The 25,273-nt window shown below is 40.5% G+C and overlaps 1 protein-coding gene across 2 annotated transcripts in view; it reads right to left on the bottom strand.

The window, feature by feature from the left end:
• grin2aa (glutamate receptor, ionotropic, N-methyl D-aspartate 2A, a) overlaps positions 1-25,273 on the bottom strand; it is a 123,119-nt gene that overhangs the window by 33,197 nt on the left and 64,649 nt on the right. For both annotated transcript variants that reach the window (XM_044050742.1, XM_044050741.1), the window contains 2 exons: positions 8,494-8,660; positions 5,334-5,762 (listed from right to left, as the gene is read on the bottom strand). In XM_044050742.1, coding sequence (XP_043906677.1) covers positions 5,334-5,762; positions 8,494-8,660 — 596 coding nt within the window. The remainder of the gene's footprint in view (positions 1-5,333; positions 5,763-8,493; positions 8,661-25,273) is intronic.

Here is a 25,273-nt window from a genome sequence, read left to right as displayed (position 1 = left end):
AAAGGGTCGAAAAATGAAAAAAAAGGGGGATGTTATCAGTGCTGAATTAGCTTTCTTTGGAACAAAGGGTGGGGAGTCACTTGTAATGCACACTGAGCCTTGGGTGGCATCGTTCAGTGTGATATGAATGATGATACTACAAGGTGAAGTGGATGTTAGCTTAGCGCTGTGCTCTGTGTGAGTGTGTGTGTGTGTATTTTTCTGGCTTTCAGCAGCACAAGATTAATACTAACATATTACATATGGTCTTTATAAAGGTTGCTATTGCGCCCATAAAATGCTGCACATGTTCACACAGCTTCCTCTGCAATATTTCTGCTGTTGCATAAAATACGATTTGTGCTTGTACCGGCTTGGGAGCGTTTATTCCGCGGCTCAGTTTGAATATCATGTGTTTTTCTTCAATATGCAAATGCAAATGCAGAATATAAAAAAAGAAAAAAAAAGAATCCCAGCACCACAGAGGAGCACCTTTTATTTGGTACCCTTCCCTCTGATGAAGAATTCATAATCATCTTGTGACAAGGGATTTGCAGGATGTTCACATTTCGACTGACTAAATTATCTCCCGTCTCCCTCTCTCTCCACTCTCCTTTTAACCAAAGGCAGTCTTGTGCATGAGCTGTCAATCACAGTCTTTTCCTCATAAACAGGACAACTGTTGTGGCCTACAGTGAAACCCACACTTTGCGGTTTCCTTTAAAAGTAAATGCGCCTGAGACTTGATCGAACACCTTCTCAAACACATTTGTAGTCATTTCACTTTTCCCAACTTGTTTCCAATAAGTGAAATCAGTTTTGAACGCAACTGAATTTGGAGATAAAGAATCAAAAATAATCCTTCACTTTAAATACTACCTGTTCTACAACCCCCCCACAAGAAAGTAGAACACAGTTTTCACCTTTCTATGTCAACAACATCAAAACAAAATAAATAAAATACAATACAATCTCACACAGACAAGTCTGTCACTGAATTGGAGGATTCAGCCTGTTAAATAGAGTGTTTGCCCACTATGAAAACTAATATGAAGAGAGGCGGTAAAGCGAGTTAACAGAGAACCTCCTACGTAGCCTTTCAGCAACTCTCACTCCTCTTGTGAGTTTCTTTGTCCTTCTTGTCACTTTCTGTTCCTGTTTGGAACAATAACACTGTGTCTTCAGCAGGCCGGTGTGTAAAAATGTGTTTCTTTTCCTCTTTGTCTTTACGGGGAGTAGTTTCAACACAGGCGGTGTGTTTAAATGTGTTCATATCAGATCATAATACACCTCGTGTGTCCATATCTCTCTATACACAGTCATGAGAATATTTCTGATCATGCCAGGCCTGCAGGTGCAACTTGATGTCTTTATATCTTCCACTGTATTGCTGTTCTGAAACAAAGCACCCTGGTATATGCATGTCAAGTGACATGGTCGCTGCAGCGTGGCAACGTTCACTCACATTCTGGTCACGAAGCATTAATGTTATGCCGCCTGTGCTTTGTACTATTATGTGTGTTTAGGGTTTCTATTCTTACACATACTGAGCATTGTTATCAGCTCAGATAACAGAAAATTCTCTTTGACGTTATTAGCACTCGGACTAAAAGACATTCAGGGCAGTTCCTAAATGCACACACAGTGCGTGCATATTCATAGAACAAGTGTAAAACCAGCATAAAAAAAACATTATATAAAGTGGCATAGTGCATCAGAGCTCATTCGGGTTAATTTGTTTGTTTAAGATGTTTATTGCAGTGGGGATGAATGAGTTCTTGCAGGTGTTTTTCTTTGTATTGGTAGCCCGAAGGTAAGCGCTGGAAGGACCTGTGGAGTATTGATAGCTGAGTTATTATTATTTTATTTGCTTGATTGACGATTGATCTGGGAAAGGTTTGATTTACTTTTGACAGGAATGGCGGTGAACCAGGATGTGATGTTAAAAGTGAGAGAAGATTGTTACAATATCCTGCCTTACGTCAAAGTCTTCATTGTGTCTTCATTAAACACAGTGTCCGTATGATGGGAGTAAACAGACTCGACAGTGGCATTGTCTATGTAGGAGATCTGTAGAGGCCATAATTATAATAGTGGCAAGGGAGGAAGTGGGGTCATATAGTATAAAGTATTGTATAAGTATTAAAGTTTATACTAGGGTTTTCCCGGATAGATATGTTTATTATTGAGAGCGCGCGAGAGAGAGAGAGAAAGCTAACACACGTGAATATCAACAGCAACTGCATACATGTAGACAGCAACATGCCTTTAATGATTTATTCTATAACAGAAGTGAATATTTTGAATTATAGAAGAGCATTTGTTTGCTACAGTTCTAAGAAATAAAATTGGAACATGCTAAATCAATATTGGCAAGTTACAGTAACAGAAAAAGAAAATAAAGAAAACAATTAAACTCGGAATCGGCAAAGTGAACTGCAGAAATGTACAAATGGGAATAATAAATACAAACCCATGTACTGTAGTTAGGAGGTAGTCATGCAGCAATGTAATATTTATGAGCAACTGGTATTTATAGGTTTTCTGACCGTGTCGTTTTACAAAATATATAAAGACAAGTCAGGTTTTTTTAAATGGAGGGAGTTAATTTTTTAACAAACTGTGTCCAGATATGCCTCTTTTAAACTCTCACTTGCATTGTGTAGTGTGTAATACATGAAAGCTGCTTCAGGACACAGCACATATGACTGTGACGTGTGTGTGTGCACATGTGATTCTGACCCTCATATATCAGCGCTACAGATCCTGAAATTACCTGTCAGAGGAACCACACACACACACACACACACACACACACACGCACACACAAAGACAGGGGGAGATAAATAAGTGCTTAAGTCTTTTAAGACACACTGTTCACCACAGCGAGGTGAGAGGTACACTGTAAATCGGTCATGACAGAACATTCTCTTAAGGGGGAGGAGATATTTCTCTTGTTTCTAGCATGCACACGCTCAAGCTCGCACACCCACACGCACATGCACATGCACATGCACATACCATATTTTACATGGAGCACAACTTGTCACTTGGTCAGACTGCTGCACTGGCCGGTGCTCTTAGTTGGCCATTTGTCTCCAGTTTTTATTTAATTTTATTTCCCCATTACTTTATCATAGACTTGTCACGGTGGATTTATAATCACGGCCGTCACAGACAAAGTGGGGGAAGTACAACTTCAGTAAAAGCCCACACTGCACACTTTCATGCCATTTCAGCACTGACTATTAATATTGTTCTGATCAAAACAAATTCTGTTCCATTGTGACATATTTTGGGCTGACGAAACGGCAAAAGCAGCACCCACGACAAATCACAGCCGAGTCTGAAAGAACTCAGGCAAACAAATAAACACTTCAAACCTACATTTGTAAGAGGACGCTGTGAGACAGTGAATCCACAGGAGAAGAAACGGCTAATATAATGACATGTTGCATTACTTACACATTCTGAGTGATGCAACATGTCACACTGGTGTGCGATATTTGAACACAGAGCCCATGTGTGTGTTTGTGTGTTTGTGTGTTTGTGAGCACTAACCATGTTCACTCATCTCCCCCGACAGCCGTTGATCATCTAACAACCCACACTCGCCGTGACCAATCATGTATCTCATGTCCTGGCCCTGAAGCCCAATTGGCTGAGCTCTCTCACCCACAAAACAGCCATCTGTGGATACTCATCACCTGGGTAACAACCTGAGGCAGCGGAGCATGCTCGGAACAAAGTCAGCTGTCTCTGGATATTTGGTAATCCTCAATGGTGAACTTGTGTTCACTGACAAAATAAGAGACGTGCGAGTGTGCGGTTGATTTATGAATTCCTCTGAATTATTTAAAAGTTCAATCAGTCAAATTTCTGCTGTCTCGTTCAACAATATAAATAATTTAGCCCGTAAATGTTGCTGAAAAATGCTCTGTTGCCTCCCTGGAGCCTCTACTGCAATTTGGAAGGTCTCGCAACAGACCACACAAGCCATGCCTCATTTTTGCAGCTCTAATCTCCCAGGATTCTTGAACTACACACGGTGCACGGAGCATTTTGTTCTGTTTCTGCAAAATCAAAATCAAAATTGATCAAATGCCAGAGGGAGTTTCAAACAAAAAAAAAAGCATCTTTGATGATGCAAAGCAGACTGTATATATAAAGATAAGTAACTAGTGATGTAACGTTCAACACATGAAGCCAAAAGAGTTTTGATTTATCTATCTGAAAATGTATTAGGCTTTTTAAAATGTATAGACAATCGCTGTACACTGAGGAAAATGTTAGACGACGACTTTCATTTTTAAGATGATATTAATTTAACAGAGGAAATAGCTGGCACTTATCTGATCTAAAAAATGTATTGTTACATTTATGCTAAAACACTTTAAGTGCCCCTGTCTTTTATTTTTTAATAACCCTCTGTCTGTTCCTCGGCTGTTTTCCCTCAGCCTTTCACCGTCGTCTGAGATAGTGTCTAGAATGTGTTTTGCAAACAAGATGGGTAAAACCCACTATTTCAAATTCTAATACTGAAGTAAACTTAAACTAAAGATGACACAAAGATGAATTCCTATATAACATGTACCATTTTAATAAAGTTCCCCGGGTTGATCCTTCTCTTCGTTTCTGTCATTTTCTGGTTTAGAGTCTCTGGAATCCAAATTCTTTTTCCATAAAAAAACGGAATCATTTTAATTTCACACATCACTATTGAAATAAAACACGGGGATGTGAACACGGGTTGTATGTGTCTCTCTCTCGCCTCTCTGCCAGATGGAAAGCAAGACAGAGCTGGCAAGACCGGCATCATCCCCACTGGCTGCTGGTGAGTGAGCTCTCGATGAGAAGGAGAGCAGGGGAGAGTGAACGAGAGATGGAGGAATAAATGAGGAGAGGAACAGAAGGACTCATCAAGGAGTTCTTCAATTTTGGAGAGCATTCATTTGTAGCAGCTCCCCACTGTTAACCCAGTCAAAATTTCTTCCCTTTCCTCGTCCTATATTGCCTAAATCACAAACTTCCTCATGGCTCCCATTCATCCCCATCTTTCTCTCTGACTCCGACACTTCCTCTACTCTCTTTAGCTCTAGCTCAACACCCTGGTCCTTCATCCACTAATTGCCTCGTTCTTCAATCGCAATCCTTATCCCAAACATGGAGGAAGTCTCCAATTACTGAAAACATAGATGCAAACAAACAGACTGTAGCACAAAGCCACATCAACGCAGCTGCTCTCTCAGATCCTTGATCTCTGTTGCCGCCTGTTTCTTTTTTTTTTACTCATCATTATGGACATGCATAATACGTCCGAGACACATTGACACACTTTTTTACACTTTACTTACTTGTGTAGTGCGCTGGGTGGGAGCTTGTTTGTTTTCTCCATCTGGCCATAACAGGAGGTTTTGGCTTCGGGGATGTCGCCGAACTCCTCCAACATGGCTGCTGCCGCTGAGGTTATGATCCCTAGACCGTCACGAACTCGCGCCTCCAGTGGGTAGTCCCAGTCATCGTAGGACACGGAAATCATTCCCGACGGAAACTCGCCGGGGGTTATTTCCGGGTTCCCAGTGGTGAGCGACGGCACAATCCATATGTATCCAAATCCAGTGAGGCCCAGAGAACGTGCCTCCTCCAGGATGTAGACCGCCTCATCCTTGGAACAGTAGAGCAGGATCACTGGAGACTGGACCTTCTTGAGCATGATCTGAGACCGACTGTCCTCCTCCACCGCGTCCAACGTGATCATATTCTGCAGGTCCCACCCCACAAAACTGAAGGGATAAAGAGGACAAGAAAGAAGAGTTAATATAGGACTAATAAACTACTAACATTGCTCCATTCCTGACAAGATCACATAATTATCTGCAACAATTAATATCCCGGTTAAGTGCGATGTGAATACTAATAAGTGCAAAGTGCTTATTGTCAGGGGAAACACATTAAGGTTAAATGGAATGAAAATGCTAAAGCTGCTCCCGTGTAATCATGCTCAGTAGGTTGCAGCAAAAATCAAACAGTCGTCGATTAATATGCGAGAGCCAATGGTCAGTGAGTTAATTGATGTCAGAAAAGTTTATTTTCTGACATCAGAAAAGTCATGTGCATGGACGTGCGCCAGTGAATGTCAGCTTCTGTGATACCGTTCAGCGGAAATAGGCTCATGAATATCGTTTTGCATCTGGACAAGCATTTGACTGATGAGATTATTAACAGGGAGACACAGCTTGATGTTGAAATTGTAATGTTCAAAGCAAATGTGAGGGAAAACAGATTTTTTAGATCAGCTCTGTAGCCAGTTCGCATCAAATGCTCATTAAAAAGATAAAACATTTTGTCAAGTAGTTTTTCTTTTTATCCGTTGGGAACGATTGCTCTTTTTCACAACGTCCACAGTGATCATTTTCACCAGCAGTCAATGTATGAGGAAAAATAGCAAGAGGAAACGGCAGTTGTGTTGGTAATTTTAAAAAAAACACAATACACCATAAACTGGTTAAGCGTGCTGTGGTGTAAGAAGCCTTCATGGGGGAACTGCCAGAGTGAGGGACAAAGAAGGATCACATACACACTGGTGTCTTACATGGTGCAATTAGCACTGGGGAAAAGGTGGGAGCCGTCAACCATCGTGTAAGAATCTCACAATGGACAGATAATGTAACATGAGAGTGATCGGGGACTTGCTGTCCAAAGTGATTATGGTCTACAAGTCCCAGGTGGCAAAAGTCGTAGAGAGAGACAATGATGCACACAGAGACATTTTTTACTGAGAGAATCAGAGAAAAACACCAGTGGAGACAGCAATGATGGGAGGACTGGTGTGTCTGAAATAAAGTTGTCATTTATTTTTCTTTCATGTCTTTTTTATGGCACAAATGACGCATTTTATATCACGACTGAGCAGGCAAGTCAGAAAAAGCACACAGTGTGAGTACATTCTTCTCGCCAATGACCAATTTCTTTGTATGTAATATAATTCAGTGTGCAAATTAGCACATTAGCAGCACGTATGTAAGAGAAGCATACAAATTATGTGAGTAGATTAAAGGCATACAGAATCTTTACTTTAAGTCACTCACACGCTGTATTTACTGTATTTATATTTACTTAGCTATTCAAAATATACTTGTAATTAATACTAGTTTGAGTGTTTCACAGCACTTCTGTGTTTGACATGAAGAGTAACTGCTAATAGAAAAGACCTTCTTTAACTGGGCTTCTATATATCACAAGTGCAGGCAGCATCTCAACATGGCTGTACATGTATCATTCATTTGACGTTTTCTTTTTTTGCCAAAAGTTATGGCTTGCTGTTCTCTTGTGTGGGTTTTATTGTCTGTTCTGTCCTCTCTCTCTGCAGAGAGCTAAAGCATCAGTCAAAATGACCTAATGTTGCAGCAGGCAGCCAAACTGCGTATGTAGTAAAGTCACCTGTCATCCAAATTCATTTTAAGTATGCTGATGAAATCCTTTCAAGCTTTCTGTTGTTTGAGTGGAGGAGGAAACAAATACAGGGCCAACAACCCTGCATTCAGTAACTCTTCTGGAAAAGCAAACTTGACCGTTCTCTGGGGAAATTTGTCGTGATAATGGAGAAGATTACAGACGGGCAGGAAAACTGGCACGGAGAAATGCCCTTAATATAACTCCTAATAAAACCTACCTACAGTTCCTGTTGTCTTCAATTTTTGTTTCTGCAAACTGTTGTTTTTGAAAGGTGATAGTCTGCCCACGATAAGTGTTCTCCAGAGTTCCTCTGTTATGGCTACATAACTTTAATGTGTTTACATTGTTTCCACATCAGTTCTATTCCTCAAATGTACCTTTTTGATCACAGCGATTCTCTGGAGATTGTGCAGACTGGTTTATATATGAAAGCAAATATCCACCTGACAGATCCCATAGTCTAATCTGAGTGAGGTCACGTGAGAACACAGCAGGAAAAAGGTCTAGATGATCCACAGCGAGTGAATAGGTGATCGTACTGCTTCCAGCATGCATGCCCTGATCCTCAGGAGACTCTCTGCCCAACCTCAGTTTCCCCTGAGTTGAGGTTCCGTCCCCCTACGAGTGGATCTTAAAAGTGCAGAATTAGCGTTGCAGTTTCAAGCCTCGGACCAAGTGTCACTGGTGGGCACGTAACAAAAAAAAGAATGAAGATATTTCTCGACTCAGGGGAAACACTCAGAGTTTGGGATGCATACTTTTTCAAAAATACTACCCCTATTCTAGTAATACAAAGCTAAATGCTAATCAGTGAAGTATTGCTTTAAAGCAGCCACCATAACCGTTGCTTTTTCAGTCTGTTATTGTATCCGTAAATCTCTCTCCAAATCCTAATCCTTAATCCTAATAAACTAAACTAAACATATTTGATGGTTGCAAAATTTGGCACTCATAGCGATTCTTTCTCTTTTTCTTAGGGGATCAAGAGGACCAAGCTTTCACAAAAAAAGAAGGTGGAACTATGGAGAAGAGTGCCGAGTTGCAGGTAGTTGATCCTACCTGTTGTCCACGGTAGTTTTCAGGATGTTGATGAACTCTTGGTAGCCCGGGAACTTTGACGTGACGATGGAGAAGATGTGCCAGTCGTACTCCTCCATAATGTTCAGCATCAGCAGAGCCTCCTGCTGGATGGAGGCGCCAAACTGAAAGAATGTCGACTTTACATCCTGAGAAAAGAGCACAGGGATGAAGGATGAAGGGAGGGGAAGAAGAGACTTAGTTAGAGAGTTATTTGGCTTTTATTGACACATTTTTCCAACAGCAGCATCTCCATCTACAGCAAAGCAATGCAATTTGGCAGTCGTAAGTAGGCAGACACACTCGCAGAGACATACATATCACAGATCCAGAGTAATAAGCTTCCTGTGGGATGAAATATATGGATGAGGGGCTCAGAACAATTCAATTAAGCCCAAATTGGATTGGTGCGGTACAGGCGGGCTGCAGAACTCTGTGGGCCTGGTTCTGGGGGAAACTCAGAGTTAGTCATATCCACTCCATTAAACCTGACTGAGAATCATTTGCCACTTCATTCTGGCAAACTGCGACATTGGCTTGGACAGAGCAGACAAGTGCTATTACAGGTGGACAAATTAACCATTTCCATTTGTGTTGGATAATTTGTTTTAAACGACTCGTTATAGCATGGGCTATTGAATGAAGTGAGATGAGACAAAAACAGCGGGAAGAAAAACGCATTAAAAACCACATAATGTGTCTTTGAGTGACAAAGCTTGACTTTGTGTATTGTATGACTCGCTGTACATGTGTCACCTTGAAATTACTGAGAGTTCACACATGGTATATTGTCTTGATATCACTTGTCCTCGACACTATAAATATGATGATATATGACTTGAAGGCTGGCGTGTGACTGTGTCCTCACGCACGCAGAGAATGTGTCTCTGCGTGCGTGCGTGCGTGTGTGTGTGTGCGTGTGTAAAGTTGTAACCTGACAGAAAACGAAAATAAGGGCCAAGAGACACAAAACCAAAGGTTGAAAGTATAATTCAGAAAGCACACTACATTGAAATTCAATGAGTCAGTAAAGACAAGGAAATTTCAGCAGTTGTGTGTTATATTAGAGTATTAGAGTATTCCACTTAAATTACTAGGTTAAATAATTGTTCCTGTGTTTTTTGTTGGTTACATACAGCTACATATTTCTCTGCAGGTCTATTACTATATAGGCAGATTTCCGGAACTACAATTCAAAGTATGTCAAACCACTGAGTGAAGAGGGCGTTGGGAGAATGAAAATAGATAGTAGAAAGCAGGGACCGAGTGTCCAAGACGATGATATTTGAACTGTATCAGTGTGCTTTATGTAATTGCATTGCTACACGTATGACCTAGCATTTCCTTTTCCATTAAGCTGATAGCCTCGGAATAATGCGGGGGTCTTCACTGTTTGCATTATTTGTGTGTGAATGAGTGTGCATCATTTTCCGTGTGTATCATGAGTGCTCTTTAATGGTACTGTATCTGTATGTGAGGATGGCTGGTTAGATATTCTGACTCGAGTGATCTTTAGAGGCTCACTTAGAGGCCGTGTGTGTGAGTGTGTGTTCTAATGGGTAACAAACTGCAGCAATGCTTGAGCATGGTGGGACAGTAGGCAGGCCATGCTATAAGACATGTCACTTCCTGTCCTCGTCACTGCAGCAGCTGAGAATCCCACGTTTGCTCCAATATACAGAGGACTGTGACCAGCACGAGGCCAAAGAGAGCACACCACCACTGCTCTAAACTGTATACTGCTTAAGATAAATATGCTCCTTTACCTCATTGCCTTTGGAAGGTGGTAAAGCAACATTATGGATGCCAAATGCCATTAAATGTCACCACCAAACAACCAAACCAATCTAGTTCAAAAAATTAAAACAGGTGGTACTGTTGTGGCAGATCTGAGTAATTTTGAACTACTCATCCATAAAGACATGGGAAATAATTTCATCATCAAGTATCACCTCATTAGTGATGATTCATCGCTGATTCTCATGTACACCGGGACACACACACATTCCCCAATGAACCACAAGTAAACCACAGTAAAGCTAGTTACTGGATGTGCTTTTCCATGGATGCACAATTAATATGTCAAAAGTAAATGATCTCAAAAGAACGGAAAAGTCATATTTTGCTCGTATTTAGCGTGTAAGAGTGTGCATCCACCTCAAGTTCCAGGCTTTACCAGGGAGGACACCATATTCCATCACAGACCAAAACAGGAAACTATCCCTTTACCAAAAATATTGGCTCTTTTCTCATCTCAAATGATAGTGGGTGTTTGTCTGTGCTCATTCCTTCAGGCCATTCCATGTCTCTTTATTTTCACTGCATCTCATCATATCAAACTGGACTGGGCTTAGGAGATTTGATTTAGGCCGGGCCGCATGAACACTGCAACGACTCTTAAAAAGAGAAAATGAGAAAATGGAAGTCAGACTTCAGTTTATTTTCTCAAAGCTGCGTAGTGTAGGTTGTTCTAACCTATAATTCCCTGACAAGAGACGCCTCTATTGCACAATTGACTACAACAGAGGTGCCATCTCTTAATCTCTTAAGACGCTGACAACAAAGCACTGAATAAAACATCCTACTGTACTACCGCAACCTCCTTTCTTGTTCTCATCATCTGAATTCTTGATTCTCTTCTTGCAAAAACTCAAGCAAAAATGTAGCAAAGGGAGTGTTTGTTTCAGTCATAGCCAGTTGTTTTTGGAACGTCTTTGAGTCCTAAAAGATGGGAATGAGTCATTACAAAGAATGGATATGGTAAATAAATTGTAAAATAAGAGCAGAAACATAAAAAGAATGTACATGCATGCTTGCAACCGTAACAACTATCTGTAATTATCCCAAGTAAGGTTCCTTTAGAGACATTACACTGAGACAGAGGGAATACGGACACGGGACAGAGAGAGAAGCAACGTGTAGTGATGTTTTAGTGAAGACGCAACTGACGGCGACGAAGCAGTGTGTGATTGTTTCTAATTGGGACGACTCACAATCCGTGACATCAGAAAACAGCCAGTCATATCCTCTCATTTCACCCTTGTCAAGTGTGACATGTCTCTGCTTTCCACTCACACCTTGAGCTCGCGGCACCCACACATACAAACAAAGTCTCTCATTCACATCTCTTTCCCTCTAGCACTGTCTCTCATGTTCACAGTCTTCCAAATTTCGCACTCCGTTGCGTACAACGCACGCACGGGCACACACACACACACACGCACGCACAGGGGCAGGACAATGTGTCTAAGTTGAGATAGAGGGGAGTTATAAATAGCAATCCTCATATCCTCTGCTGCTGATAACATCATGTACTGTCTGGTCTGATGACACACACACACACACACACACAAATAATAAAACCTGCTTATATTTGTCATACAGTGCATCATATTCATCTACATATCACTTCTGTCTGCCAAAGATACTCTGTTATGTGCCGAGTGTGATGGCTCCACAGTGTCCACTGGAGGAGAAACAGTGAAATGACAAAAATTCCTTGGTGGCCAGTTACTAAATACAGCAGAAGCAGACAGGCATGAAAGTAGCAGCAGTCTGTGGAAACTAATCAAAATGTCAAGCGCACACAGCATTAACCATATAAACAAAACAGAGATGCAACCAAAAATAAAAGAACTCAATGAAACAAACCCTTTCGACAAAGGCCCCGTCTGTCGTGGCCTGATCAAGAATGGGTGAGTGCTATTCTGGTTTGTGGCTGATAGAAAGGAAAAAAAAAAATGTAATTTAACTTCATGAATATATTTTCTGCCTATTTTGATCACCAAGAAGATAAGTTTCCCCCCGTGTATAAAAAAAAAAGGCAAGATTATATACCGCACATGCTGTATCGTGTGTCTAGCATTAAACTGCGGTTATTCTGTAAAGAATCAAATGGGGGTTTTGACAATCTATAGTAGAGGTTTAGCATTTTTAAATAGGTCTATATCTGTGGGCTTGTTTGGCACTGACACAATCACAGAGTGACGAGTGCCAAACAGATCTGGTGAGTGTAGGGAAATGTACACAAAACTCCAAATGTGCAACACGTGTCAGCTTTTCGTCTGGCACGAGCAAGTTCTACCTCCCTCGGTGTAATTAAAAGACAGAATAAAGAATAACAAGCAGCCCAATTTACAGGCAGGTTGAAACTTTGCTGAAGTAAGAGCTGAACGTATACCAAATTAAAAAAAATGAGCCATACTTGTGTCTTTTCCGAGGTATGTTCTGTCCGTGTGCCAAATAAGCAAGACATCATTAAACTGACAACTCTCCGCAGCAGGAGGAGGTGGTAACATCACATATATTAAGCAAAAGTGAAAACAGCCCACGGTTGGCACCGAGATCGAGAGATATTTCCAACAAGAGAAGATGCACAAGTAATATTTAGAAAGTTATTCTGAAATATGCTGAGCTCATGAGTTAGAGCGCTGATGAAAGTGAGTATGACTTAAGTGTTCAACTCAATCTTAAGTTTAAAAAGAATTTGATTTATAAATTCAAGAACATGATTTACTTTAATAGTCATTTGTCAAGGTGTCTAGTGACATAGATGTGTAATATTATAACATCATGTCCATCTTAAGATCGTGATGATATAACTTTCCACTTGACCTGAAACCAATGAACATTGTGATGAATAAAGAATAACGAATGAGGGTCTGCAGGCAGCAGCATCACAGTGTGTGTGTGTGTGTGTGTGTGTGTGTGTGGGGGTGCTCTTCAAATTGCTTAATTCAATAATTGCAAAACTGCATTAAAATCATTAAACCATCTTTGCAATCAGCTCACTGCAGTGAGATCAATCAAACAATCAAAACACATTAACGGCAACATCAACAGACAGATGTGCATGTGCACAGAGGCAGACGTCTTTCTGCTGCATTTATAAGAAGAAGACTTTCTCTCCATCTGAAGAAGTATACATATATATATACATATACAAATGTTTATCAATTTGTGGATTATTTGTTTTTATTAAACTGTTATATTTTATCAAATGCTGAAAGAACAGCCAAACAAAATAAATTGGCATCTTTCATTGCCACGGGCAAACCCACTGATTTCTAAAAGATGAGCATCAGCAACAGTCATATCTCTTAGTCGACCTCTACTTAACATCACACTGAAGAAGACTTTATCTCACACCTGTGCTCAGTGGAAAAACCAACAGGATTTAAGTCACAATGACCAGGGGCCTGTTGCACCAAACTAAGATAAGGGATTAGGCCGGACTATGTCAATTATCACGGCTGAATTTAGCCTCAAGTCAGTTGCACAAAACCAGTGGCGCATAAGTTACCATGGCGATTTATCCTGTGCTTTTAGCCTGGTCCAGGCCAGGCTTAAACAACGAGGATTTGTTAATCCTGCAGTCAGAAATAAGCATGTTTTTTTCCTCAGTTTTATTAACCTGCATTCAAATATTACGCAATTACTATTTTAATTCTGACAGTCAGATTATGGATTTAATGACGACTGATGTTTGAATTTGTTCAAAACGTTGTTTTGCTGTTGAGATGATTAGAAACAGCTGAGGTTGTGGAGATGTTCAGCGACGAGGACAATGATATCAAATACTCTGTTACATGTCATCTGTGTTTCTGTCACAACGATGTTCAAAATGATGAAGCTCTGATACGAGACGAGAGCATTTCCTCTCAAATACCGGCATGAGACGCATTGATTATCTGGTGAGGGCATCCAAAATTAAACATCACACAGCAAAGAGATGAAAACATTCAGGATACCTCTGTTTTGTTTCATGAAATCTTTCAGTTTATGGTATAAAACCAGTTATTTTGCTCAGATGAGCTCTGTAAGTGACTGTATTGCCTTTTTTACGTATCAAGTGTTTGAACTCTTCATCATTTTCCATTATAAGCTGTTGCTCGCTTGGCGACACACGTCTTTCTGCATCAGTAAATCTGTGATCGAGCGCAGGCTCTACTGCAGCGAGCCCAGAATGTGCACTTACCGGGATAAGTTACACCTGGCTTGACCAAGCTGCGCCTTCTCATCCTGGCTTGACGCTTGTGCAACACACCAAGCCAGGATGAATTTAGTAGCATAGGTTAAGCACACTTTTTCTTCTACTTTTGAGCATTTTTTTCATCTTGCATTACATTTTGTGCATTACAAACACAATGTAATATGTACAAACTTACTCCGTGCTATATCTGTATGGAACTGACATGATCCAAATATGTAGACGGGTGGCAGTGATGCAGTGATTCTAACACTGGTGCCATATAACGAGAAGGTCCTCAGTGGAATCCCACTTCTACCTGAGCCTTTCTGCGTGGAGTTTGCAAGCTGTCCTCATGTCTCCTCGTCTGTGCTCTTCCCTCAAATACACAAACGTGTGAATATAAGTGTGAACGCTTCTTTGTCTCTGAATATTGGCCCTTTGACAGTAGGGCTGCAACTAACGATTCATAATTCCTTAATCTGTCAATTAATATCTCAATAAATTGATTGGCACAGTATTACCCAAACCTGGAAATGATGTTCTCAAATGTCTTGTTTTGTCCACAAAGCTAACTGGTTCAGTTTGAATGATTTCGTTGTTATATGGAGCAATGAAACCAGAAAATATTCACATTTAAGAAGCTGAAAATTGAGAAAAACACTCAAACCGATTAATCATCGAGAAACTGTTTCAGTCCTATTTGATAGGCTGGCAAACTGCCTGTCTGTCTGTTGCCCACTGCCACTTACATTTAGCTCCAGCTCTCCCCATGACCCGCACAGGAGACAAAGACAAAAGAAAATATATGGAAATGTGAAGATTTTTTCCTTTTTTCTTTAATTGCAAATGACCACAAAAAAACATCTTCACACAAACAACGTTACTTCAGCATTGTCTTTTACTTACGCCTCTATAAATTGTTCTGTCAGAGTGTAATCAAAGTGTGAGGCTTATTTGTTTTTAACTATGTTACAGACTCGAAAAACCTCTTATGGCAAATTTGTGAATATGAGTGTCTGTTTTTGAAGTGTCATTAAACATTAAAGTCATTAAACTGCTCGGTGTGAACAGAGAGGAGAGCATATATCCTTTGTTTGTGTTGGATAATTATAGGGTAACTGTTGACGACACACACACACAGTGACAAACACACACACAAACAATGGTTATCAAAGAAGGCAGCACTTGACGTCATTGAAGAATATTTTTGGCATTAACGTCGTGCATTTCAGAGAACACATAGAAAGGCAGGAGGAGACCTAAGTTTATGAGGAGCACTGTCTATGTTCATGTGAGTAAGTGTGTGTTTCCACTGTCAGGACTTTTTAACAAGCAGCCGAGCCCCCACGGGGAAACACTGACAAAATAACATCATCCCTCTCTCTCCCCCTCTCATTGTCTCCCTGCGTTTGCCCTCTTCTCCCACTCGCTCTCTTCTCTAATAAGTCCAGCATCTTTCTCTCAGTGTCTTCCTTTCTTTTCGTTAACTCTCTGTCCAGGGGCTCTGTCTTTTCCCGCCTCCCTCTATCCATCTTGCCCTCTCCCACCCACTCGCTATCTCTTCTAATAAGGCCAATATTCTGCTACATACCTCTGGGACTTAACCTTACACCTAAGAGGAACAGCTGTTATCAGCGCTGAGAGAATAACTAACAACTTATCTCGAAAGAAAATCATAACGATAAAATGAAAAAAAACTTAACTAGCTAGTCAAACTGATATTCAAATTTGACAAATTAGGTCCCCAACCTAAGGGTCAGGACCCCACAAGGGAGGAGACAATAAACCTGAGGGGTCAAGAGATTTCATCTTCACAAAGTCATGCCTCATTTCTCTTTGTCCCCTTTGTTTTAAGCATGAAGTCAAATCCAGCCTGTAGTTAAACGGTCACAACCAGTGACAAATTGCTTTTTCATTTGAAGGGGTCACCAAAAGGTGAAGTTGTTAGTTCTCTTTAAATGACATTATCTGATTGCTTCACTCTCCCTCCTCGGCTTATTCTGGCTGCCCACACCACATGTCCACATGATGTACATGTCACACCCGTCACATGCACAGAGCCTTGTCATCACACAGTCTTTATTATGAAAATGAACATCACTGTCAATACAGCCAGAACCATCTCAGCTTTCCTGCCTATCAGGGTTCCCTAATTCTATATATATATCTTTATTATTCATAATTATCATTATCATTATCATTATATCTTTCATTGTTTTTGTAACTGTCGATTATCTCTTCAGACTTCCTCAGTGATGATCTGTCGAACCTCTCATGGATCAATCCCACTGGATGAGGAAGTAATCATAATAGAACATTTGAATTAGATGTTGCTGCACAGCCTCATCCTTTTATTGAATACATAAGCATTATTTCAACATGAAACCTCTCTGTCCGGATTACATGTTGGAACATGTAGTGAATTAATCCCGTATGGAGGCACTTCATGTGCAAGGTTTTACGGAATTGACGCTCTTAAGATAAGATCGTTCAGTGAAAGGTAACAGGATATAGAGAGATGAAATCGTGAACCTAATCTAAGCAACTGTTTGTTCGATAGCGCACAGGAAAAGAGGCGCACAAACACAGCGAGTCAAACATCAAGGCACAATTAAACCATATACACTCGGCTCAAAATGAAAGGGATTTTTAAATGTGTGTGTGTGTGTGCACCATGCTGAGTTTATTCCAAAGACAAACAACATAATATTAACCTCCACTCAAACAGAAAACAAGAACACCCACTGCCCAGGACAAAAAAAAAACACAAGGAAATCAAAGGCCTCAAAGGCCAGATTTACTCAACACAAAACACCTGACCTGCATTTATGTCGTAAAGAAACGCCCAGAACACAGAGTGAGCCCGTGTGAGCAAGCATGAGTGGCAGTGGGACATGAGAAATTAGGCTGGGACAATCATTACGTTGCTGAATAAACACCAGCCAAAACCCAGACAGCCAGGCTCACACACACAACACACGCCATCATTCCTGTGTCCCTGTAACATTACAAAGGTATATGTATTACTAACTCTCATACATTATGTGTCACGTCCAAGTTTTCTTTTCATGTTAAATATCTGCTAAAATCTGAGCCAAACACAGAGTTGTGGTTCTTAATTTATTGATGCAACACCAATGAGACAATTGACACCAAAGTTACCGTGACACCAAAGCTAATTTTGAACAATGCCGTCATTGACGGTGACATGAAGTGAAAAGCTACGATATCTCACTTCAAGAATGGCAGAAACACTCAGTCTATACATGTTTGTTCAGTAGATTGGTTGTAATTTCTTATAAAAACGATCTTTGACAAATACAAACAACAGGCAAGTTTAATTTAGGCCTGTCACACATATATTAATAAGTCACCAGCATGTAAGCTATTTAAAGCAGGGAAAGTTGAACCGCACGGTTGATGCTGATGAGTTTTGCCGTCTCGTCTGTCCCTGTCCCTCACATAACTGTCAAACGGGTCACTTGACAGAATTCAATCTTGACAGGCTTCAAACTTGAAGAGCACCAGTGTGTGCAGTGCAACTTTCACATTGTTTGAATAAGAAATGCAGGAGATATAGGTGGCACACGTGGAACAGCTACTGCACTAGTACACGGCAGATGATAGTAAACTATGGCCTCAAACCAACGACATCATCCATCACAATGTCATTATTCACAGTGATCTTGATGTCGTGTTTTCAGGGACATGATCAGAGTTATATGGTTTAAGTTTCTACATCATACAGGAGATTAGTCTTTACGTTACAAGTAGAACACAAAGAGAAAAAGCAAACATTGGGTAAAAGAACGAAAGAAAAATGACTACGCTAACAATATGACTGCAGTTCAGTGAAAATAGTTCAGATTGTGTGAACTGATGTCAAGCATTTGTTCCAAAACAAAAGTCTACATGACTTTTTCACCTGTAGTTTAATTCTGTTTCTGATCACAAAACAACACCAACCTCATAAACTGTGTGTCACTTTAATCTGTAGAAATCTGTAATTCCCTCGATGGAAACAGTTTACTCATTATTGCCCTGGATATGTGTGTTTACTGTCACTTTAGGTCACACAAACAGGATTTAATGTAATCCGAATCCACTCCGGCATGTCATTGACATAACTGCACAGTCAGACTCAAAAAAGTATCCTGCGCACATTTAAATTTAGCTTGAGCTGTCGAGAAGTTAAATACAAGTTTTTCACAGATATGCATGAAGACTTTTGAGTCTGCCATCTTTGACCCGGCGTGCCAGCAATCAAATCATTGTTAGTATATGATTAGTATACTAATAATTATTTCTGAAACAATCCAACAGCATCTTGCATTAATCATATCCATTACTTAACTATAAACACTTCTTTTTGGAAAATCTACTTCTTTTTTATTCTTTTTGGAAGGGGATTAAGAGGATAAATTCTTTTCAGTTATTTATCTATTCAGTGAACCGTCGCCCCTCGACTTCCTGCAATTACTAATAATAACTGGAGGTGCAAAACACATTTACCTCACCCTGAACCCAGCAATTATTGCCATCGTATTTCTCTAAACACAAACCTTAAAGCACTACAGTTCATATGAATTTAAAATAAATCGGTAAAAAAAGTTATAAACGTTGGATTTTTTTTTGTCAACTACAGTAAACAATTTTTCCAGTTTAGCGTCCGACTGACACCATAAGATAACACATACAGCACAAAAGACACAGCAAATCCCATCATATTACCCACTTCTCTAACTCTGACATACAAGTACGAGAGGGCAAATCAATACTGCATAATGTGCTGATAGTTTCCCCCAAAGAGATGCATCAGTCAGCGGTTACGGTCTTCACTAACTACACTGGCAGTATCAGTGATTCATCACCACTGCCACCGACGGACAGACATTGACAACAAGAGACCCACTTTGAAGAGGATGAAACAAAGTAGGGCAGGCGCGAGGGATGGATGGACTGAGCGGTGGGAAGATAGATGAGGAGAAGGCGGGCAAGTGCAAGCAAAAAAGAAGAAGGATAAAGAAGATAAAGAGGTGGAGAGGGGGGACTGAAAAGACTGCTGGAAAAACAAATGATATACAGATGTATTAAAGAATAAAATAAAAAGAGAAAACAGAAGATATGTGGACATATTAATGAAGCTCACTTCATAGAAGAATCATTTTCATCAATCTGCTGTCTTTGTGTTATGTGCTTGAATCAGTATGTGTTAAGCATGACTTAGTATAAAATACCAACTAATCTGGTTCTGACCAACGTTGACTGAAGCACAAAAATAAATGACTTTAATGGAGTTGCATGTTAAAGACTTCTTTGATGAACACACGGTTTCCATCTATCGTGTGTTTCGAGACACATTCTATTGGCCTAAATACAAACGGGGCAACAAAAAGACTTGTAGCTGTTTCTTCACGTCTCCGTCAACTGTTAAATGCGTCACTGTTTGTCTGAAATGTAGTTTTTTCAGAGCGGTCGGAACCTTTTGCAGAGACAGAGACGGGGGTAATGTATGTGTGTGGGTTAGTTTGTCTAAGAAGCCATCGGAGACAAACTTGACATCTAAATAGCTGCGAAATACAAACATTTATCTAAAATTCCGAGCGGAGTCAGTTTATATGAGCACAATTCATGTATGAATTTAAAGCACATGATACAATAATGCAATGTGTTGTATTTATTTTTTATACTTATTGTGTTGGCTTTTATACCATCACATTTTAAGACACCCTTTACTAGTAAAAAATATTTTTTTTAGAGAAAAAACTGAATTTTTAGATCACAAATCCAGCCAGACAGATATTTTGTTAAATAATAATAATTTAAATCCTAACAAAAAAAAGGCATGTAGTATATTTTAACTGCTGTAAAGCTACACTGTCCAGCAACAATCTGCTCACATTCACCTTCATAAATTCATCATTAATAATATATAACAATAAGGAACCAGGAACGAGGAGAGAAAAAGACATCAGTTGTTTCATGTGCTTATACACATGCAGACATTAACAAAGTGAATTATTCTGTAAGTGCTGAGCTTCAAACCCGGTCGTCATAACTAAGCTTTTCCCCCAATTTCTTTTTTGATTGGCTGCCAGCGAGGCCTGCAGAGCAATTGGCTGCATTTCATTGGCCACAGAAGTGCTGGGAGGAATCCATCGGACGATGTCTGTTAACTACATGCACAGATGCACAAATTTACACACACACACAAGCACACGCGCACACACACACATGCGCGCTGGAGGGGAACTCCCTAATGCCTAATGTACCTTTTGGTATCACAGATGGGTCACTTAACATTTCGGGCACAAGAGTGATATGAGAGAGAGAGAGAGAGAGAGAGAGAGAGAGAGAGGGAGAGAGAGAGAGAGAGAGGAGAGAGAGAGAGACAGAGAGAGAGAGAGAGAGAGAGAGAGAAAGAGATGAACAAAACGTGGAGTGGAAAAGATTCGAGAAGAGGGCACAACAAGAGAAACGTTGAAATACCATAAGAAAGGAAAAAGTAAGTATTTCAACTCATAAAAGGTGGTTTGAGGAGATGACACCAACATTACTTCATTCATTCATTCATTCATTCATTCATTCACTGTCTACTGCTTTATCATCCAAAGGTTTTAGGGTCGCTGGAGCCAATCCCAGCTGACATAGGGTAAAAGGTGGGGTACATCCTGGACACATCGTCAGTCCACCACAGGGTCAAAATACAGAGAAAAACAACCATTCATTCTCACATTTACACCAACAAATATATTATTGTTATTTATTTGGCAAATAAACTGAATTCACCTTTTTATACCCAAATTTGAGCTCACTGGGCTTCTTCTCTCAGAGGTCAGAAATTAATCAAGCATAACATTACACAAACTAAAATGTATGTTATAGCACATTAGTAAATAACTATCACTATATAACTTTGTTTTTTTGTAAAACAATACATTAGAAAATAATAATTACATTTTAGCATTACAAATATTTGGTTAAAGGGCTTCTGCATATTGGTGTATTAACCATTACAGAAACATTAAAAAAAAAAAATTACCAATGCTGTTAATTTAGTGCAGCTATGGTGGTCTAATAAATGTGTTCAGCACTGTGTATAGAGTGTGGATAAAAATCAACAAAAATCCAAAGGGTCAGATTCATTCATAATGTATTAGTTGCAGTGGTTCTGTACACAGAGCAGAGGAAACACCTGGTCCTTTGGTGAACTTTGATGCTCAGTTAGCTGAGTGTCTGAGGACGATAGGGAGATTTTGTTCAGTTTGTCAGTCTCTTGACATTTCTCCATTGAAACGCATGTATTTGTCAGCTATATCCTTGCAACTCAGAGCACGTATAACTACACATTTGTCCATTAGAGCTACTCAAATGGCTTGTCAGTGTGGGGATGCATGTCGCCTGTTGATCTGCACAAGAGACATGGATGAATGCAGAATAAAAGAAGCAACGATTTACTTAATTGTATAGCAAACGGTCACGTACTGAGCAGTGACAGAAAAACAAAAATGAGTCATCTTTGACGCTGGTTAGAGGCTGACAAACATCTTAGAGGATCAGGGTCGCCCTCGTGCAGCCTTTCTGTGCGAGCAGTAATAATATTTGACTTGAGTCGTGAGTGAGGAGGAGCATCTGTGCGTTAGTGCTCACACAACAGAGGCAAAAAGACTCAACTGGGTCACAAACAAATTTGTACAGCAAGACTGGCTGCTCTTGTTGAGCAACACTTCAGCTCTTTACGTCACTTAATAATTGCGTCACACACACACATGATAGATGTGCAATTTTAGTCCTGAAAAACCCTCTCCTCCTCATTCACTTGTCTCTCCTTTTATCTTTCATTTTCTTCAGCCTCATTCCTCTACTTTGTTCCTTTATTCCTTTCTCCCACTCATTGCACCCACCCCCTCTCTGTCTGTGCATTTTGTTGATATGATCAGCGTGATGATTGGCTGCGCCAGATAATACTGTAGATAAGACTGTGATGTGTTTAGGAAGCTTTTCTCTTCTCATTACTCCCCCGTTGACTGCAGCGATATTATTGTAGACACGAATACACATGATGTACACATGTACACTCACAAAGAAGGAAAGGAAGGAGGGAAGGAAAGGAAGATGGGATACGGTTGGGGAAAACAGTCACCCTAATTTGCAAATCAAAGATATAATGAGTCACATATTTATAGCCAACTCAGCCAAAGGGTAAATACTTTCTCTCTCCTTCCGTCTCTCCTCTTACTTTTAACTTTTCCTGAGGGTTTTTTTTTATGCCTGCATCATGTGGCTTATTTGGAACATGTACCTGCAATGAACTTGTTGGCTCTGTGGTTGGGTTGCAAAGAGTAATCTACCTGTCGAGTCTATTCTTGAATGTGTATCTTTGTGAGGACCAAAAAAATGGTATATAAGCAACAGGGAGCGAGGACATTTTGTCTGGTCCACAGAACTTTAAAGGGCTTTTCGGGGGGTATTAATACTAATATTTTTTGTCTCGCCTCGGCACAGCACATTTCCCTGGTAGTTGTTGGAGGTTAGTTTTACTTGATCTACAGTTCGGCATTGTTTGGTTTCTGTGTCGGACGTCTCTTCCTGGGACGGCCCTCTGACCAATCAGTGGCAGTAGTACCTACTCAGCGTGCTTGAAACCTCGCCATAAGAGTGTCCTCAGTAAGAATGCTGCACAATGTATGACAAACAGAGGAAAAAGACGGATAAAAAGGAAAAAAAAACAAATAAAAACTGACAGCTTGAAATGCTAAGACTTTCTGCACACGGACCACAGTGTTTGATAGGCCATGTGCACGTCTATTCTCCCTTCTAGATGTCTGGCGGCTCGACACTACACATGCAACCATGTCTCTGCATGCAATAAGTCTCACAGGCTATGAAGGACTATGTACCACAACACAGTGAACACTCACGGTGCCATTAACAGCCGATAATCTATAAATCGGTTGTTGTTTTTGTTTCTTAAAGTCCGGGGTGTGTGCTGGAAATCACGGGCTGTATTAGATGGCCTTCGCTGCTTGTTGTTGAGGAAACATCCCACCTGCTGCCGCAGCATGCAGCTGCGAGGTTTGTTGTTGTCCTGTCTGATAAGATACATCATGGTGGGAATAAAATCCACCACGTTTGTGGACACGACCAACCCCGGTGCTGACAGCAGCGTGTACATCAACTGTGACCCCTCCATTCCCTCTGGGAAACATGAAGAGCATCTCCTCCGCTTTCCAAGTCGCACAGCATTTGAGTGCACTGTCCTTCATCAACTTCAAACATTAAGCCGTCTTCTCTTCGCAGCAAACACCGTCTATTCTGCTTAGACAACGCAGTGAAGTCGTATTTCAAACCCTCGTCACAAATGTTGCCTCTGATGCAAATGAAACATGCAGCCTTGTACATAAAAAAGGCATTAAAGGCTTTTATACGGCAGCGAGAGCGACAGACTCGCCGTTCTGAAGTTACAACAGAGTAGTGAAGTGGCAAACCCAATATCAGTAATCAGCGGAGTGTTAAAACCTGGTTACACAACGACTAACTGATTCCTGACTGTGTTCATGCATGTCCCCCCCCATCTCTTCTGCCATATATACTTTGCCTCTTTCCCTCTGATTCTGCAGATAAATCGTTATCCTATTACAGCTTCCTTGCTTCTGTGGAGCAGTTTCAGTCGTAGACACAATGAAAACTGGCAGTATACATTACTTAGCACCCAACTCCTCATGACCATCCCTGTTCTCCCTCCCTACCCGACCGTCCCCTCTTGCTTTCAACAGTCAATTCACCAATGAATACATTTTCCCACCCATTATACAAGTCTTGCGTCTTCTTGCTCCATTTTTTCCTCCCATTGATAGTTTTTCCAGGCACTTTCTCCTCCTCTTTGTTCTGCAGCATGCACCTGTCTGTCTATGACACATGAATGCTAACTGTTTACCCGTCTGCTCACCAGGTTATTTGCTGATGTCGACCACAGTGGGCTGCTTTTGTGTTGCTGCCAAAACTAATGGTTGAGGATAAGCTCGAACAATAATTGTCTACGCGTCTGTTTTCTTCATGGACGTTAAGAGCAACCGGTGTTATTTTTAGAAAAAAAAAAAAAAGCCCAGAAGCTAAATCACGCTTCAGGCAAGAGGATAAAAACATGGCCAATGGGCAGCAGAAATTTCAATTAACAAGAAAAACTGCATGTAGAAGACGCCGTTAACTGCCGCTATAGACACCCGCTTTATGATTTTAATGAGTCCTACAATCTAAATGACCGCACACAGGTTGTTTTTCATTACCTGTGAATATGCCCTATAACAGCATATCTATGCCAGGCACACTGTAGATTCATCACCTTGGGTGTGATAATAAACACGTTGTGAAAAGGTCAGGGATGAAAGAAACAACAATGATTATTGGTTTCACACAGGAAACATGCAGCAGTTCCTGCGTCGGTATCCTATATTTTGTCAGGCCCGTTCAGCCCCGGCCTTCTCGTAATGTATAATTTGTTGCTCTTTATACCACATCACCTGTCTCCCTTCTTTGCTTAGGTCATAATTAATACAACCACTTGAAGATGCCAAACATTAAAAAGCCATTATGGTCCACAATAAGCTGCTCGCACAGACAAGAATGACGGTCTCAAAAGTGTAAAAAGGTGGCACAGCATGTGTGCAGTCGATTTAATTAAGACGGTGGTGACTCGAGACGATTTAACACTTTTCTTTTGAAGTCAGCGACGCGGTCAGAGGCGCGGCCGTACACTATGCTCTCATTAATTTAAAGGGTTTTACAACGTCT

This window comes from Solea senegalensis, linkage group LG19 (assembly GCF_019176455.1).
Source record: "Solea senegalensis isolate Sse05_10M linkage group LG19, IFAPA_SoseM_1, whole genome shotgun sequence".
Classification (NCBI taxonomy): domain Eukaryota; kingdom Metazoa; phylum Chordata; class Actinopteri; order Pleuronectiformes; family Soleidae; genus Solea; species Solea senegalensis.
The sequence above is the reverse complement of the archived record's forward strand: the minus strand, read 5'-3'. Positions and strand labels throughout refer to the sequence as shown.